General features: G+C 43.8%; 1 protein-coding gene across 3 annotated transcripts in view; it reads right to left on the reverse strand.

Annotated features, from left to right (window-relative positions):
* The window catches only part of LOC147709322 (spermatogenesis-associated protein 7 homolog), a 1,261,012-nt gene that overhangs the window by 529,910 nt on the left and 715,938 nt on the right, over window positions 1–15,164 (reverse strand). For all 3 annotated transcript variants that reach the window (XM_086925461.1, XM_086925463.1, XM_086925462.1), the window contains exon 5: window positions 11,412–11,533. In XM_086925461.1, coding sequence (XP_086781587.1) covers window positions 11,412–11,533 — 122 coding nt within the window. The remainder of the gene's footprint in view (window positions 1–11,411; window positions 11,534–15,164) is intronic.

Here is a 15,164-nt window from a genome sequence, read left to right on the forward strand (position 1 = left end):
CTACATATTCGACGATGCAGGTCAGCATGCTGGGCTGCAACAATTGCGAAAAGAGTTCTCCTCAACAACCCATGAAACCATGGAAGTGGAGGAAAACTGTAGTTGGGCGATAATGCTTCCTGAAAAAACAGAAGTGACATATCGCTGCATCAACGATTTAGAAAGAAGCTATGAAGAGTGACACAGCATTAAACCAATGAGGGGGCAGCAGGCAGAAGCAAAGTCCTTTACGGACTACAACAGGTCTTGCAGACAACGCATGCACGCTGCCTAGGCTCGACCTAAAAATGGTGTTCTAACAAGATTACTCTGCTCACCAACTCAACCCGGTGCTGCTCCACTAGAAATAAACCCTGGACTCAATGGGTGCGCTCCAAAGATTCTGTTTTAACTGCTGTCACACTGTTTCAACATGGCATGCTTCAATTCTCAGTATAGCGGCCACTTGTTTAAGTCTGAGCATTTTGGGACACATATACTAAATCATTTCACAGCACCAAACCCTGCCATTAGCTAAATCACTGGGTTTATGACCACTAAATTGCTTTTTACGATGTACTAAAATCTTTTTGGGTGCTAAAGCTTTGTTTTTATGCAATACATAGAAAGCAGGAGAAAAACATGCAATGTGTAGGATGCAGAAGGTAAAACAAAAACAGCCCTGGAAGTTTGCTCTTTAGCCATACCCCAGAAACAATATCCCTGCTGAGGTACTTTTACAGGCAAACTGGCACGGGCGAGGAGCAACACATCACGAGGGGGGGAACAGCACACAAGGGAGAAAGTTAGAAAACACATGCACTCTTATGGAGTGAATGAAAAAAGTAGATTGCTAAATGTGAGAGGTGGAAGGATACAAATCAGCCAGTCAAAAGGATTGTAATGAGCCTAAGCTCCATGGGGTAGGGGGGGGGGGCACTCTCAAGAAGAGGACGGCAAGCCATCTATTAAGAAGCAAGCAAATGACAATGAAAGTCAAGCCAACCAATGGTAAGCAATGGGGAGGCAGTACGCCTTCTGTACCTTCACAATAGGTTTTTCGTATCCAGCCAGCTGTCTGGTTGGCTCGACCTAAAAATGGGATATTTTGCATGATTTACTTTTTTGCAAAATATTTCACCCAACCCTAGTTGTAAAGTCCCTCTTGTCATTTTATTAACAGGGAGCCCACTAGGAAACTCACCCCATAACTGGTGTCATTTTGTGTTGCTTAAAACGCACAACTTCACAGTGGCGTGTCTATTTGTGAGCACAGCTAATACCCCTCATGTCCCCTTGCTTTGTGCAGAACTGACCAGAATAACAAAACTAGCAGAATGACTTCATTACTGCATTATTAGACTGGTAGAGTCATCAAAGTGATCCTGTGTTCAACCTTTAGATTGTCCATTTGGAGCACATATTCCCACTCCAAGTACTTTATAATACAGACCTGAGATTCTGCAATCTCTGTATAAAACCTGTCTCTAATTGCTTTATAATTGGTGACCTGTGACACACACAGTTGCTTATTATACAGAAAAGATGTCAACACTCAAATTATTACAGTTGAGTTCTGACCTCACAATACCTGCCACCAGAGCCAGCAGGCAGGGTAAAGGGAGGTCATGCTCTCAGCATAATTAAAGCAGCTGTTGATAAAACCTGTAAAAAAATGTGGCTTTTCTTTCTTTCTGCTCTGTTTTTCTAGTTATACTATGATAACTGGAAAGGGGTTATTTATTGCAACATGTTCATTTTTTGCCCTCCTTTGGTAATGATATAAACATTATAATCTTTCAGCATTTTTCTTCACATTCCGAGCTGCCCTTTTCTAAAAAAAAATATTGAATTGTATTAAACTGATTGTAATATTTTCCTGCAACAAATATGTAACAGCTTTTTTGTAGTAGTTCATTTTGCAATAGAGATTCTATTTTTGATCTTCATGTTTGAAAACATACTCTCTCTTTTATATGAGAAAGCTACATAACAAGGATTTAAGGGGCTTGTGAGAAAAGTGATGGTGCGACTATGTTTTGTAAGAAATATTCTACCCCCTGCCGTACATGGTAAGGATATTGCAAGTCACCTTGGAGTGCCATAACCTTAAAAAGCAACTCAGCCTTCAGCCTCTCATTCGTCTATATGGTTATAGAACTCCTTGTGACTTGAAATATCCTTATAATGTACTGCAGGGTACTTTATCTCATCTATCCCAACACAGGCATGAGCCGGTCTTCAAAGCCAAGCTTACTGTGTAGGCCACTTGCATGTATGTTTTAATGTATTTATTATTGCTTTTTCTAGCATGCCCACAAAGAGCTTATTGGCCTCAAAATACATTCTTCAATTATTACATCTTGCCCATTTATTACAATTTGTTGGATTGTCAAATAACATCAGTTATTTAGCAACTTTTAGCTAAAGCATGTTCTTTTTCCATCACCTATACTTGCTACATCATGCGTCTTTATTTCAGCATGCATGCTGTTTTGAACACCCAAGTGTGATATGTTTCGTATAATTCACATCTCATGCCCCCTGCTTATGTAAAGACCTCTTGAAGATTATTCTCGAAACATGGACTTGCGCGCTATTTAGTCAATATAGGGCTCTCAGTATTATATATTTATTCTTTACCTGCATGTTTGCCTTCAATAATGTTTATGTATATTTGTGTTAGTCAACATTATTTTCATGGGGAAAATAAGCAGCTGCTGATAATTTTCCACATTTATCAGTACACCAAATATGAAATTAAATGAAAAGACCATTTGTTAAGCGCGAAAGCTACCCTAAGGCGTCCTAGCGCTGTGGACAAACGTGTGCAGGAGTATAGTTAGAAACTATACGGATTTGTTGAACAGCAGAGTTTTTAAAAGCTTACGGAAAGGGAGCAGGTTTGACTCTGCCCGCAAGTGAAGGGGGAGAGAGTTCGAGTTTAGGCGAGTTATAAGCGAAGGAGCGGACACCACATCTAGTTCTTTTGATCTTGGGCACTAGAGCGAGGAAGGAAGATGCTGATCTAAGCTGTCTATTCGGGTGGTAGGAGGTGATCAGCGATTGGCTAATGGCAGGGCCCGTCTTCCAAAAGGCCCTATGGGCAATGCACAGTGCTTTGAATTCAATTATTTCCCTAACTGGGAGCCAGTGAAGGCTCTTTAGACCGGGATTGATTGGAAGTCGGCGGGGAATCTGAAGGAATGTTCAGGCTGTGCAGTTTTGGATGACCTGGAGTTTGCGCAAGGTGGATTGAGGGGCCCCTAGATAGAGGGCGTTCCCAAAGTCCAGGCATGCTATAATGAGACCCTGAACCATAATCTGTTTCACCTGGAATGGAAGCAAGGGAAGAATTTTTTGAAGTAGCCTTAATAGACCATAGCAGGTGGCTGAGAGTTTAGCTACTTGATGGTTAAAGTTGAGAGAGTTATCTAGCCAAATGCCCAGGCTCTTGATTGTATCGTTTGGCACTGGGAAAGGTCCTAGGCAGATGGGCCACAGTGAGTTTATGTTGAGATTGGGGGTTTTACCTAATAGCATGAGCTCAGTTTTGTCCCCGTTCAACTTTAAACAGGAGAGTGTCATCCATTTGGCCACCTCCTCCAGACATCCATTCAGGTTCTTACAGGAGGTATTTCGTTGATTAAGGGCCACCACTAGCTGAGTGTCGTCGGCATAAGTGATGATTTGTATGCCGAAAGGACGGGCAATCTCAGCTGGGGGGCTCATATATACTTTAAATAGTGTGGGGCTCAGGGAGGAGCCCTGAGGCACACCACAGTTGAGTGGCTTGCTGGGGGAGGTGATATCGCCCTCGAAAACCTGGAAAGAACGATCTGCCAACAAGGATATGAACCAGGTGATGGCATTTCCTGCAACTCCTAGGTTGGTAAGTCGGTGTATTAGTAGGTCATGATTTACAGTGTCGAATGTGGCACTTAAGTCAAGGAGGATGATTGCTGCAGAGCCCCCTTGATCAAGGATCTTCCTGGCCTCCTCAGTTAATGTAAGAATAGCGGTTTTGGTACCATGCATGGGACGGAATCCTGTCTGGGAGAGATCAAGCAAATGGTTGTTCTCCAGAAACTCTACCAGTAACGAGTTGACATATTTCTCCAGGATCTTGCTCAGCCATGGTAACAGGAAAATTGGCTGGGATTGTCTTGGTCTAGGTTAGTTTTTTTTAAAAGAGCCTTAAACATGGCACGCTTCCAGGGGGAAGGACAATGCAGGAGGAGGTTGAGCAGGTTGAGTGTGGTGGAAAGAATGTTGTCAATAACTTGCAGCAGGGCGCGAGGGGTGCTGGGTCTTGGGGAGAGCCAGATTTCACCTGGTGCATAATGGATTCTAATGTGGTGGGATTGAGAGGGGGAGGGTATCCAGGCTGGCAGAAGATCGGGGTCCTGCACTAGAGAAGTTGGCGTGGGTTTGGTTGGGCTGGATGGGGGAAAAAGGAGGTGTAAATAGTTTGTATTTTCTGAAAAAAGAAATCTGCCAGGTTATTTCAGCGAGTTTGGGCGTCAATAGGGTTTGGCGGTTTCTCAGGGAGTTTGAGGAGAGTTTTTGCGATTCGATAGATTTCTTTGGGCATGAAATCAGCTGCTTTAATTTTTTCTTCAAAAAAAGTGGATTGAGAGGATTTAATTTCAATTTTGTAAGTTTTTATTGCCTTTCTGTATGCAGTTTTGCTGGAAGGGGAACAATTTAGTCGCCATTTCGTCTCTAGTTTTTTGCAATATCGTTTCCTTTCCTGTAATTTGGGGGAGTACCAGGGTGCAGTTGTGGCGCTGCGCTTTGTTTTGGAGCATTTCAGGGGGAGCACGAAGTCTAGGGAGTTATGGATCCAGCTGTTGTACTTCTCATTTATCTAGGATGGGATTGGGGTTATTGGGTGGTCGTGAGGTTTCAAGGGCCGTCAGCCAGCAATCCAGGGGAAGTTTAGACCAATTCTGTTCCCTACGAATGGTTGTGTTGGTGACTAAGTGGGGTTTGGGGATGACCCAGGAAAGAGGGATCAGGAAGTGGTCTGACCACGGGAGCGAGGAAGGGGTTCCCACTGTGAGATCTGCACAGTTACTAAAAACAGGATTGAGCAAGTGGCCTTTGGTGTGGGTGGATTTGAACAATAATTGTTTACGTTGTAGTGCGGAGAGGCTCATGGTCAATTCATTGGCGATGTGATCGGAGGCATCGTCAAAGTGAATATTAAGATCCCCTAATAGTGTAAAATTAGACGGCCTACATGGCAGTTTGGCTGTGATGGGGGAAGGGTGTTAAGAAATTGTCCCAGAGCTCCTGGTGGGCGATGTATAAGTAGCCCCGGATAGGTACTTATGGGGGAGAAATCAATGGCAAAAGAGAGACTTGTGCAGTCGAGTAACAGGTTGGGAGAGCTGCAGCACTTGTACCAATCCTTCAGGATAACTGCTAGGCCTCCTCCTCTTCCTTCTTTACTGTCTTCTCGTTGCATGTGATATCCATGGGGAAGGGTTTGGATAAGATCAGGTTCTGACTCCGTGTTGAGCCAGGTCTCTGTCAGGAATAGGGCATCTGGTTGAAGTTCTTCTAGGAGCATGGAGATTTCAGTGGAGTGTTTGGGAAGTGACCTGCAGTTTAGGAGGTACATATATAGCTGGGTGTTTTTGGTATGGTGGGCGGGTTTGAAATGGAACCCACAGGGTGGGCAGGCGTTGTGCTTATCTGCCATGTTCCAAGAATGTTGACAGATAGCAGGAGTCGCTCCTCTGAGACTAAGAAGGGAGTGGGGGCTGAAGTTCCTAGGATGTGGGGAGACACAGGCAGGGGTTGTGGCCCTTGGCCCCGGCCGGCCGCGGACGGCCGCAGACGGGCTTGCCTTTGGCGCGCCACCGGCGCGCCCGCTGCACGTGTCTGCTGCGAAAAGCGTGTGGCATTCCAAATTTATGCTGCAGAGCAGGTGATTAGCAGCCAATGGCACACCGCCCACCCTCACCTCTAGCCGAAAAAGATGGAATATGCCGCGCCTCCCTCCACAACAATAGGGGAAAAAAATCCTGTGGTAGACCGGGGAGAAATGCGGTTACCGGGTGTCGGAGATGTACAGATAAGCATTCAGTGCCTACAGAATTGTTATGTTTTAAAAGCACACAAGTTAAAATTCAAGCGCCGTCTGTTGAGTTAAAAAATGAAAGGATACAGAAAGGCAGAAATGCTGTTCTCGCTACAGCGCGCGTCCGCTGTGCCAAGCGTGTGGCATTCCAAATTTATGCTGCAGAGCATGTGATTAGCAGCCAATGGCACTCCACCCCCCTCACCTCTAGCCCAGAAGAGATGGAATATGGACGTGGGATCCGACAAAGGAATACCCTGCCAATCCCCACTTCTGCCCCTTTGGCCTCTCTGAAGCCGGTTGGTGGAACGCTAGGTGGCACTAGTGTGGTCGCTGAGAATATGCCACAGTGGCTTTGGTACTGAATATTTCTGGGCCCAGAGACATCAGACCCGGTCTTACTGGGTACGGATGTGCACCCAGTGAAACAACTACAGAGGTAGGGGCTATGGGTAGAAGAACATCTCAGCCTCCCTCCCACCTCGTCAAATTTCACTCGGGGGCCATACAAGCTCCTCTCCTGTTAGACCCAGGCCTTCCCCTCCCCCTCCCCCTTATCCCACAGAAGATGATCCGCCCCGGGCCAGTGCGAGAACCCAGACCACAACACACCAAGAGCTGATAACACGCATTGTGCCCTGCTATAGTATGCCCAGAACGTCTGGTTCATACCCCTCAACCCTTATCCTAACAGCCCTCTTGCTGGCTATTCATCCATTTCTGAGCAGGTGGGCAAAGTAAAGAAGTTTTCACCCAGAAATAGGGAAAACCCCCCAAAAAAGGTCCTGATATTTCCAGGTCTGTGTAAGAACCCCATTAGGGATGAAAGCTTGGAGCAGTTGAAGATTAGTTTTAGGTTAATTGCTGAAACTGGAGATTCTACTCCTCTATAAGAACAGATTTCACCAAACTTGTGATGAAATATTTAGACTCTCTTTGCCTCAGTGTACAGTTCTCTCCTTCTCTTCACATGCCTGTTTTTATAAGATCCCTCAATAGCTGCACTGCTCTATTTGAATTGGTCCCTACTCTCTGCAATGTTTATAGCTACAAATGCAACAATATTTTGTTTCCTTATAGAACCTCCCTCCATAGTTGTCAATGAAAGACTTTCCCTTGCCCCATTATGATCTCACCCTGATGTGGATCCAAGAGTTCTCTGTGTTGCTTTACGTTTCTAATATACCACTGTTCCCTCCTATTTTACACTTTGAAAGTACCATTATCATGTTCAACAGAAAGCACTCTGTTGCCCTTGTAGCTGGGTCTGCACTCTTTAAAAAGCAACGAATAATTAAATAAAGCACAAATCTAAGCAAATTATTGTGCCTCATCAGGACCTAGACACGGTTTCAAGCTGAGTGCAATGGAATGGAAGTTTGGTAAGAAAAGTATTTCCACAAGGTCTTAATGTTTAATTTGAGACTCAATAATTTCTATGGAAGCAAAACTCTTCCAGCTGGGGCAAAGTAGGATGCTGTAGCCGGCAAGAGTACAGCAAAATCAGAAATGTTGCTGAACTCTTCTTTTTTGGGACAAAACACTGTAAACAGGACAAAGCCACTGTGGTGGCTCCAACTTTGGGGTCTTGTTGGCACTTTTCATCAGTCCGAAGTTTTACTTATGGACTGAGTCACTTTTATGGAGTTAGAAATCCTCCGGTAGTTCTCAGGCTGATCACTGTAGATGTTTCCACAAAACTTGGTACATTCAACTTGAGGTCCTGGTGAAGCTTTTTGCTTTGCAACAAGAAAGCTCCGAGCGTGTCAAACCTGGAAATCTTGCCCACTGAGATTGCACCTTTCACAGGTTGCGTAGACATCTAGTTCGAGTCCTCAAGAGGTAAAAAAAAAAGTATGCCCTTATTATGAGTTGTGGAATTCCATCTGGAGTGGAAACTCTGGATGAAATGTTGCCACTCATTATTATAAGTGTTCCAATGTCTCCAGAACCAGTAATCCCAGATCTGGTTAATCCAGCCTATGCACCAGACAGTTAGTTTGCAGTGTGCGGCAGAGTCAACCCAGAAATTGGGACTGCGGGGTCCAACCTATGGCTCATTAATGAGCAGACACACAGCACTGAATAAAATTGAACAGTTAGTGTGATCTAGCTCGGTTTTAACTGGGATGGGCAGAGCCATAGGTTGGATCCCACAGTCCCAATTTCTGGGTTGAGTCTGCCGCACACTGCAAACTAACTGTCTGGTGCATAGGCAGTATTTGTTATTACACCCTAGCACCGTGTCTTTTCTTTTTTCTTTCACTCACTTTAACATAGTTTTTTTGGGTTGGTGGTTGCTAATGATGAGAACCTGAGGAAGTAGGCGAGTACCTTCCTGCTCACTCCCATGATGTTACTTCCGTGAGGCACCACCAACCCTCTCACACATTTTTTCTTCATTCTTAAAGTTGCTTAGTGCATCTGTAGCGTGATCGTATCACATGACGGAATGGGTACGACTTTCGGTCAAAAACGCATCAGATAAATTAAAAAAAATGTATAAAAAAAAATGGTGATCCACATCCTAATAGCACAGATGGCATATGACTAATCCCCTGGCCCAACAGATTGTTTGAGATATCATAACTGATTGGTTAGGATTTGAGTATCAGATTCACCACGTGAACAGGTCCTGTCTTGTGAATGACATTAAATAAACAACCAATGCCTCCTGGTGATACTTACATTGCTATATGTGATGCGCTGACCCACTGGGACATTGTACATTGATGACTTGAACTATTATACGGTGCTGCATTTGCAGTATACAATGTACTCATGCAAAAAATCAATAAAAAGTTACAGTAGTGAGCTCAAAGCCCCACCCTCATTCCAGACAGATCCTCTCTTCTCACAAAATAAATACGTTTTCAAAGTTGGCAGGTCTGTGTTACACTTGTTTTTTATGAGTGACTATGGCAACTGTTCTGGTTCATCATTAACTTAAATTGATCTCCCTACTTCCTTGACATCATCGAAATGGGAACCTCTTTATTGTCCCTTAGTGACTGACTTTGCAATTTAGCACAATGCAACGCCCCTTTTCAAATTCTCTCGTATGATCTCTGACTCTGTCCCATCGGCCATCTTGGTTTTGCCACTAACATCCCCTGGAGCAATATTTTCCATGTATACCTACTTACTATGAATTCAGCGGTTGAGACCTCACACAAATCTGGTAAGCATCGACTATCTCATTTTAAATGATAGACCTTCTTATGAATCCCTGTATTTTGGTGTGAGGATACCAAGGGACTAGAAAAGTCAATTTAGGCTGGGATCCTCGCAGGAAATTACGGGTATTACACAGGGGCGGCTCCTCCGCTATTGTGGAGGAGCGTCGCCCCACTGCTTTTAAGCAATGCCAAGTAGAATCATAAAATGAAAATAACACTTTATGCTTCATGTCCTGCTGTTTTGTGGGCAGGTGGGTTCACAGGGCTGCTCTGCTCTCGGAGCAGGGGAGGAGTGTTGCGCCCACTCCTAAGTGCGCAACAACTGTTTGGTCGAACCTCTGGGGCCACCCAAACCAGTCATGCACACTTTCCCTGTTCTCCATGCAGGCTGCATTACAGACTGCATGGAGAACATGCACACCCCTCCAGCCCCTGGCTAAGCGCCATGTCATGGCGCTCAGACCAATCACAATACTGTATTACAGCGTTGTGATTGGCTTAGGGTGAGGGAGCCTGGCTTCCTGTTCCTGGAGTTGGTGGCAGGAGAGCAGGAGCAGAGAAGTGTGACCGGGCCTCAAGGTAAGTTTAGTAATTTTTTTATTCCCTCCCCTGCTTGGCCCCCTGCGACACCCCCAAACCTCGCACCACCCCACGCCCACCACCCGCGAGCCATGCCGGCCGCCACTGGTATTGCAACCTATTTAAATGAAACCGGGGAAAAAGTTATAACCTGAGGACCCAGGAATACTGGATATTGAGCCTGATGTACAAAGTGTTTTAACAGTAGTAAACCCTCAGATTTGGTAAAACTGAGGGTTTGTGGACACAAAAACACGTATTGTAATGTGCTAAAACCCTACAACAATCCGGAAGAGGTTTTCTGAATCATTAAATTGGTTTAGGAAACAATATTTGGAAATGGGTATATTTAAGATGTCCCTTCCAAATACTATGTCCTTAATGGTATGTATTATTTTTTTGCTGCAAAAATCTGGTAGCAAAGCATTAATATTTTACCACTAAGCCAAAGGAGGTGGTATGTCATTCTCAGACCCTAAGGGACCATTTATCCTATGTCAATGTTGACAAAAACGTGTTTTAAGAGTTCCACTGCCAGCTCCTAAGAAGATAGCTTTTCATCATTTTGTCTAAATGCATCCTATTTTCTCAGAGGAAAATGGGTTGCATTTAAAAGCAATCACAAACACGATGGTCTGTTGACCCCAGTAGTCCACCATTCCTTTGATTATGGCCAATCATAGTGAGTCGCAATTTGTGACCTGCCTCACGAATATTGATATGGTAGGGAAAAGTACTAGCCACTATGATTCTGTATTTCGAGCATCAAAAAATTATATTTTAAATTAATACACTAATCCAAAACGATTCAGTTAAATTCGGTGCATGATTTGTGACCACTTTTACCAAATCGATTCTTTGTACATATGACCCACAATTCTGTATTTGTTGCTTTATGCAAGTTGCAGAGGAGGGAGGGTAGGGGCCGGGTGCAGCAGTTTCCTGCAGTTCAAGCAGCCCCTCAGTCAGGTCTGATTCCGGTGTTTCTGGGATAACTGGCTCCACTATTTGTGGGTCTGGTAATTCCAGGCATAGACACAAGAACACCTGTAATTGCCCAGCGCGGTGCTTTGTCATTATCCCACCAGGGTGCCTATGTTTAAGGTTTTTATCCCATACAGTTCTATGACAGCCTTTCTGTTGGGATCTAATGACGCTTCAACATATATTTGTAGGGCATAAGGGTGACACTTTGTAAAGTTCAAGTGCCAATTACTATATACTACATTTGCAGTCGTGTTAAATTATTTGTAACAATTTATTATGTGATTATATCCTTGACAATTATGAATTATAGGCTTGAAATGTGTTTTAGCAAATGTATATTGAACTAACTGCAACAAAGCACATCTTTACTTGGACAGATTTAAAGCTAAACATACACAGATTGTTTACATATGTCAATGTACATGTGTGTTACACACGGGTTGCGCAGCGGGTGCCTGTGTTGATTCATCATTTAGTGTTCAGCTTCCAGTCTCAGAGAAGAAAGACTGTTTGTGTTTGATGGGCATTGTGCGCCTAGCTCACTGAAGACTGCCTTTCTGCTGCTGTGCTACAGTGTGAGCACAAGTGTCACTTACCGTGTGTGTCTCGGGGGAATCACTTCTCGCGAGCAGTGTGGAAGCTGAAAGAATCCTTTGAGTTTCGCTTTTGAACTGCTCGACAGCTGCCATGAGCTGTTCTTTCTTCTTCTGATCCTTATCTGTTAAGAGGAGAACAATCAGAAAGTAATGACTCCAAAGCATCCTTTGTGCACGGGCGTCGCAGAAGCAGGAAGATTATCCGGCTTCTCTTTTAATGTGTGTTGTTGCTTTTGTGTGAGTGCTTGCACAGACCCAGGACTTCATTCTGATCAGTGTTTGCGGGAGCGGCTCTTTCTTTCTGTCTCTCTGTTGCGCTTTCTTTCGGTATTCATTTCACCCGCATCAGAGCACGCGCCCAATAACCCACTCTGTGACCCAGGAAGTAATATCACATGGCCTTCGACCTCAAGAAGATGAAAGTGAGAGCTGGAAAGTCTCTCATGGAGCGAGAGGCAGCACAGAGAGGTGTCGCTCCAGCAACACAGTCCAAGGGTCTCCAACCCTCTCTGTAATAAGAGCTACGGAACTCATGGAGAGCTACTAACATAATTAATGTTGTAATAATGACTACATGAGACAAGATTACATTAGTGGCCGCCCTATGCAAAGCCACTACCAGCTATAACCTGAGTGCATCAGACATGGATGTAAGCATTTATGTATAAAAGACTTTGTCAATATGTAATGCCTCAACATGGGTAATACAACAGCCACAGCTGAAATACCTCTGGCACCAAGGTAATAACATTTGTGAAAAGTCTCCCCAGTGCCGCATTATTTATTACTCAAATAACAGTTTTAAATATATTTTGGAAAGTCAGCCATTTTTCTCCAAATAGCTTATGAGTTCTGAAAATAAAAACATTTGTGTCTCAGCCATACATTCGAAATTTTAGTATACGTCTATAAATTCAACCATGTAAACGCTTCTGATTTAATAGTCTGGATGCATACAGGAGAGATACTTACAGGTACCTGGAGAGTTGCCAGTAGATCATGAGCCACTCTTTGGAGAAGCCTGATGTAGACAATTCGACTCTCAAATATCTCAGACGCATGTGCTAACGGACCCTGAGTGTACCACAAGCCACTGCTCCTGCATACCCACAGGGGGCGTGCACACCTAGCATTAGCTCAGTTTAAATACAGCACTTTCTAAAAGCAGGGCACACAAGCTACTACAGGAGCATACATAGCCCAAGCCGTTTAAAGTTAGTGGATGAGGACATTTCTGTTCTGCCAAAGTCCTTTGTGTCCTTGAGGTCTGTCTCCATTAGGCTCTATTAACTTTAGGGTTAGCCATAATTTATTCCTGGCCCTGCTACAACATGAGCTGGTACAGCAATATGTTTAATACAATTACTTAAATTCTCTACCTGAATTTATTGAGAGAATTCATTGAGAACCTGTATTTTGTAAGTCTCTGGAAGCATCCATTGGCTCTGGTCTTTTTGGGGTAATGGTTGACATGACGATCAGGGCAGGATTGGGAACCGAAACCGGCCCTGGCAAACTGCTTGGCTGCCCTCCCCCAGCGGCGCGGGGCAGCAGCGGGTGCAGCCGAGCTGTTTGCTAGGGCCAGTTTTGGCCGATTTTGTTATAGGGGGCCGATACTGCCAGTCCCCGGTAACAAAAATGGCCCCCCCATGGGCCCAAAATCAGCCCCCACCCTCTCAGCCCAGTGGGGAAACGCCCGGTGCCCACTACGGCTAATCCGGCCCTGATGACGGTCTTACACGGGAGCAACCTGTACAACACTGACATTACACCACGATACCTTCACAACGTGGTCATTACAACGACGGCGTTGTTACAACAAAGTGCCATTACAATACCAGTTGTTACAACAAATTGCTCTAGATGGCGCTCTAGACTAAGGAATAGTATGATTTACTATTCCAACACCTTCCCTACTGTTGCACACACTGGAGTTAGAATAGTAAATTATACTTCTGTAAGTCCACCGTGCCATCTAGAGCAAGTCGTTGTAACGACTTGCATTGTAATGGTACTGCGTTGTAACAAGGCGGTTGTTGTAAAGGTACGCAATGTAATGACTCGCGTTGTAAAGAGTCATAATTACCAGGGAGTCACAAAACTGAATCCTGGTTGGGGCAGTGAGGAATAGAGACTTGTGTATTTATAGTGTTACAAGGTCTCAGCCTGTTCCAGAAAGCACTGTCAATATGTAAGTCATTTTTTAAAATTTGTATTACACGCAGCATAAGATAGGCTGTTGCAAAATGGTTTAGTGTTTAAAAATACAACAATTCCTTTCAAAGTATATATTTTAGTGCAAACATTTTTATGTGAAGTAGTGTGGCTCACTGGTTAGAGGAGGCAGACCCGAGAGCAGAGGACGGCCCGGGACCAGGGTTCGATTCCCGGCGCGGCAGGTTTCTGGACCAGGGTCAGCGGACTCGATAATTCTCTCGCCTCGGTGCCCACTCTGATCAGCGATCACACTCGGCAACTCTGGGCATTAGCTTGCCTCATCTTCACTAACGGCCCCACCAGACCGCTGGGGATGCCTGGTCTCACCCTGGAGATACCCATTAAGGGACCATCTCTCAGGGAAGCCAGGAAGGGTTTCGCAGCGGTCGAAGTGCCTTGGGACCCTACGGGTAAGTAGTGCGCTATATAAATGCCTATACATACATGTGTACATTAAAACGATCCCTTGCAGAACTCAGCAGATAACCCTCTTACCTCTCAAAAAAAAAAATCATTGTCACACTAAAGCTTCAAGTGACTTCGTCAATTTAAATCTGTACAGACTCCAAAGCAACCTTTCCATTTGGCGGTTAATCAATAGCACCCATTTACATTTCTTTCCGGTAGCAGGCACTCTGGTGAGGCATGTTTCATTTACTCTCCCTCTCTCTGCTTCACAGCACTGGAGAGACACCACACTCTTTATTTACAACTAGAGGCCCTTCAAGTTCTGCATTAACCATCGAGGTACAGCTGTTAAACAGAAAGTACGAGAACTGTTTTTGTAAAATAAAAAAAAATAACCACCTCAAGGTCTGCAATAATCATCCAGGTACGGTTGTTTAACAAAAAGTATAAGAACTGTTTTTGGAAAATAAAAAAAATAAACACCTCAAGGTCTGCAATAATCATCCAGGTACGGTTGTTTAACAAAAAGTATGAGAACTGTTTTTGGAAAATGAACAGCAACCAACAGGGGTAAGATGGGGGACTTTCATCCCTTTTTTGGACACGAAGTTGCAGACACCCTGCTTTGGACCTCAGGCTTAGGAGTGATGACCTACTGAAGTGGGCAGAGGCGACAGGGCTGTAGGTATCATTCGTGCTGACCTGGTGGTGCAGTATACCAAGAGGATCACTGACAGAATATTGAGGAGCAAAATATCGACTTGCCAAAATATCGAGGAAAAAATATAGAATGCCAGAATATCGACTTCCTATCTACAAACAGGTAAGTACAAAAATATCAACTCCAAAATATCGATTGTAAAAAATATAGACAGTCAAAATATCGAATTTTTTAAATGTCTTAAAACTAATTTAAAATTAATATAATAATAAATATAATTAATTTAAACATACTTAAAATACTTAAATAAACTTAAAATTAATAAATAATTAATGTAACTTAAAATAAAATTATATAATATTAAATATACTTAATTTGAACATACTTAAAAAAAGAAAACATATACAATAATTTTACCGTAGGTTAGCGAGAGGGTTAAATTTACTATTACCACTCCAGTGAGTGCA

This window comes from Lissotriton vulgaris, chromosome 6 (assembly GCF_964263255.1).
Source record: "Lissotriton vulgaris chromosome 6, aLisVul1.2, whole genome shotgun sequence".
Lineage (NCBI taxonomy): Eukaryota > Metazoa > Chordata > Amphibia > Caudata > Salamandridae > Lissotriton > Lissotriton vulgaris.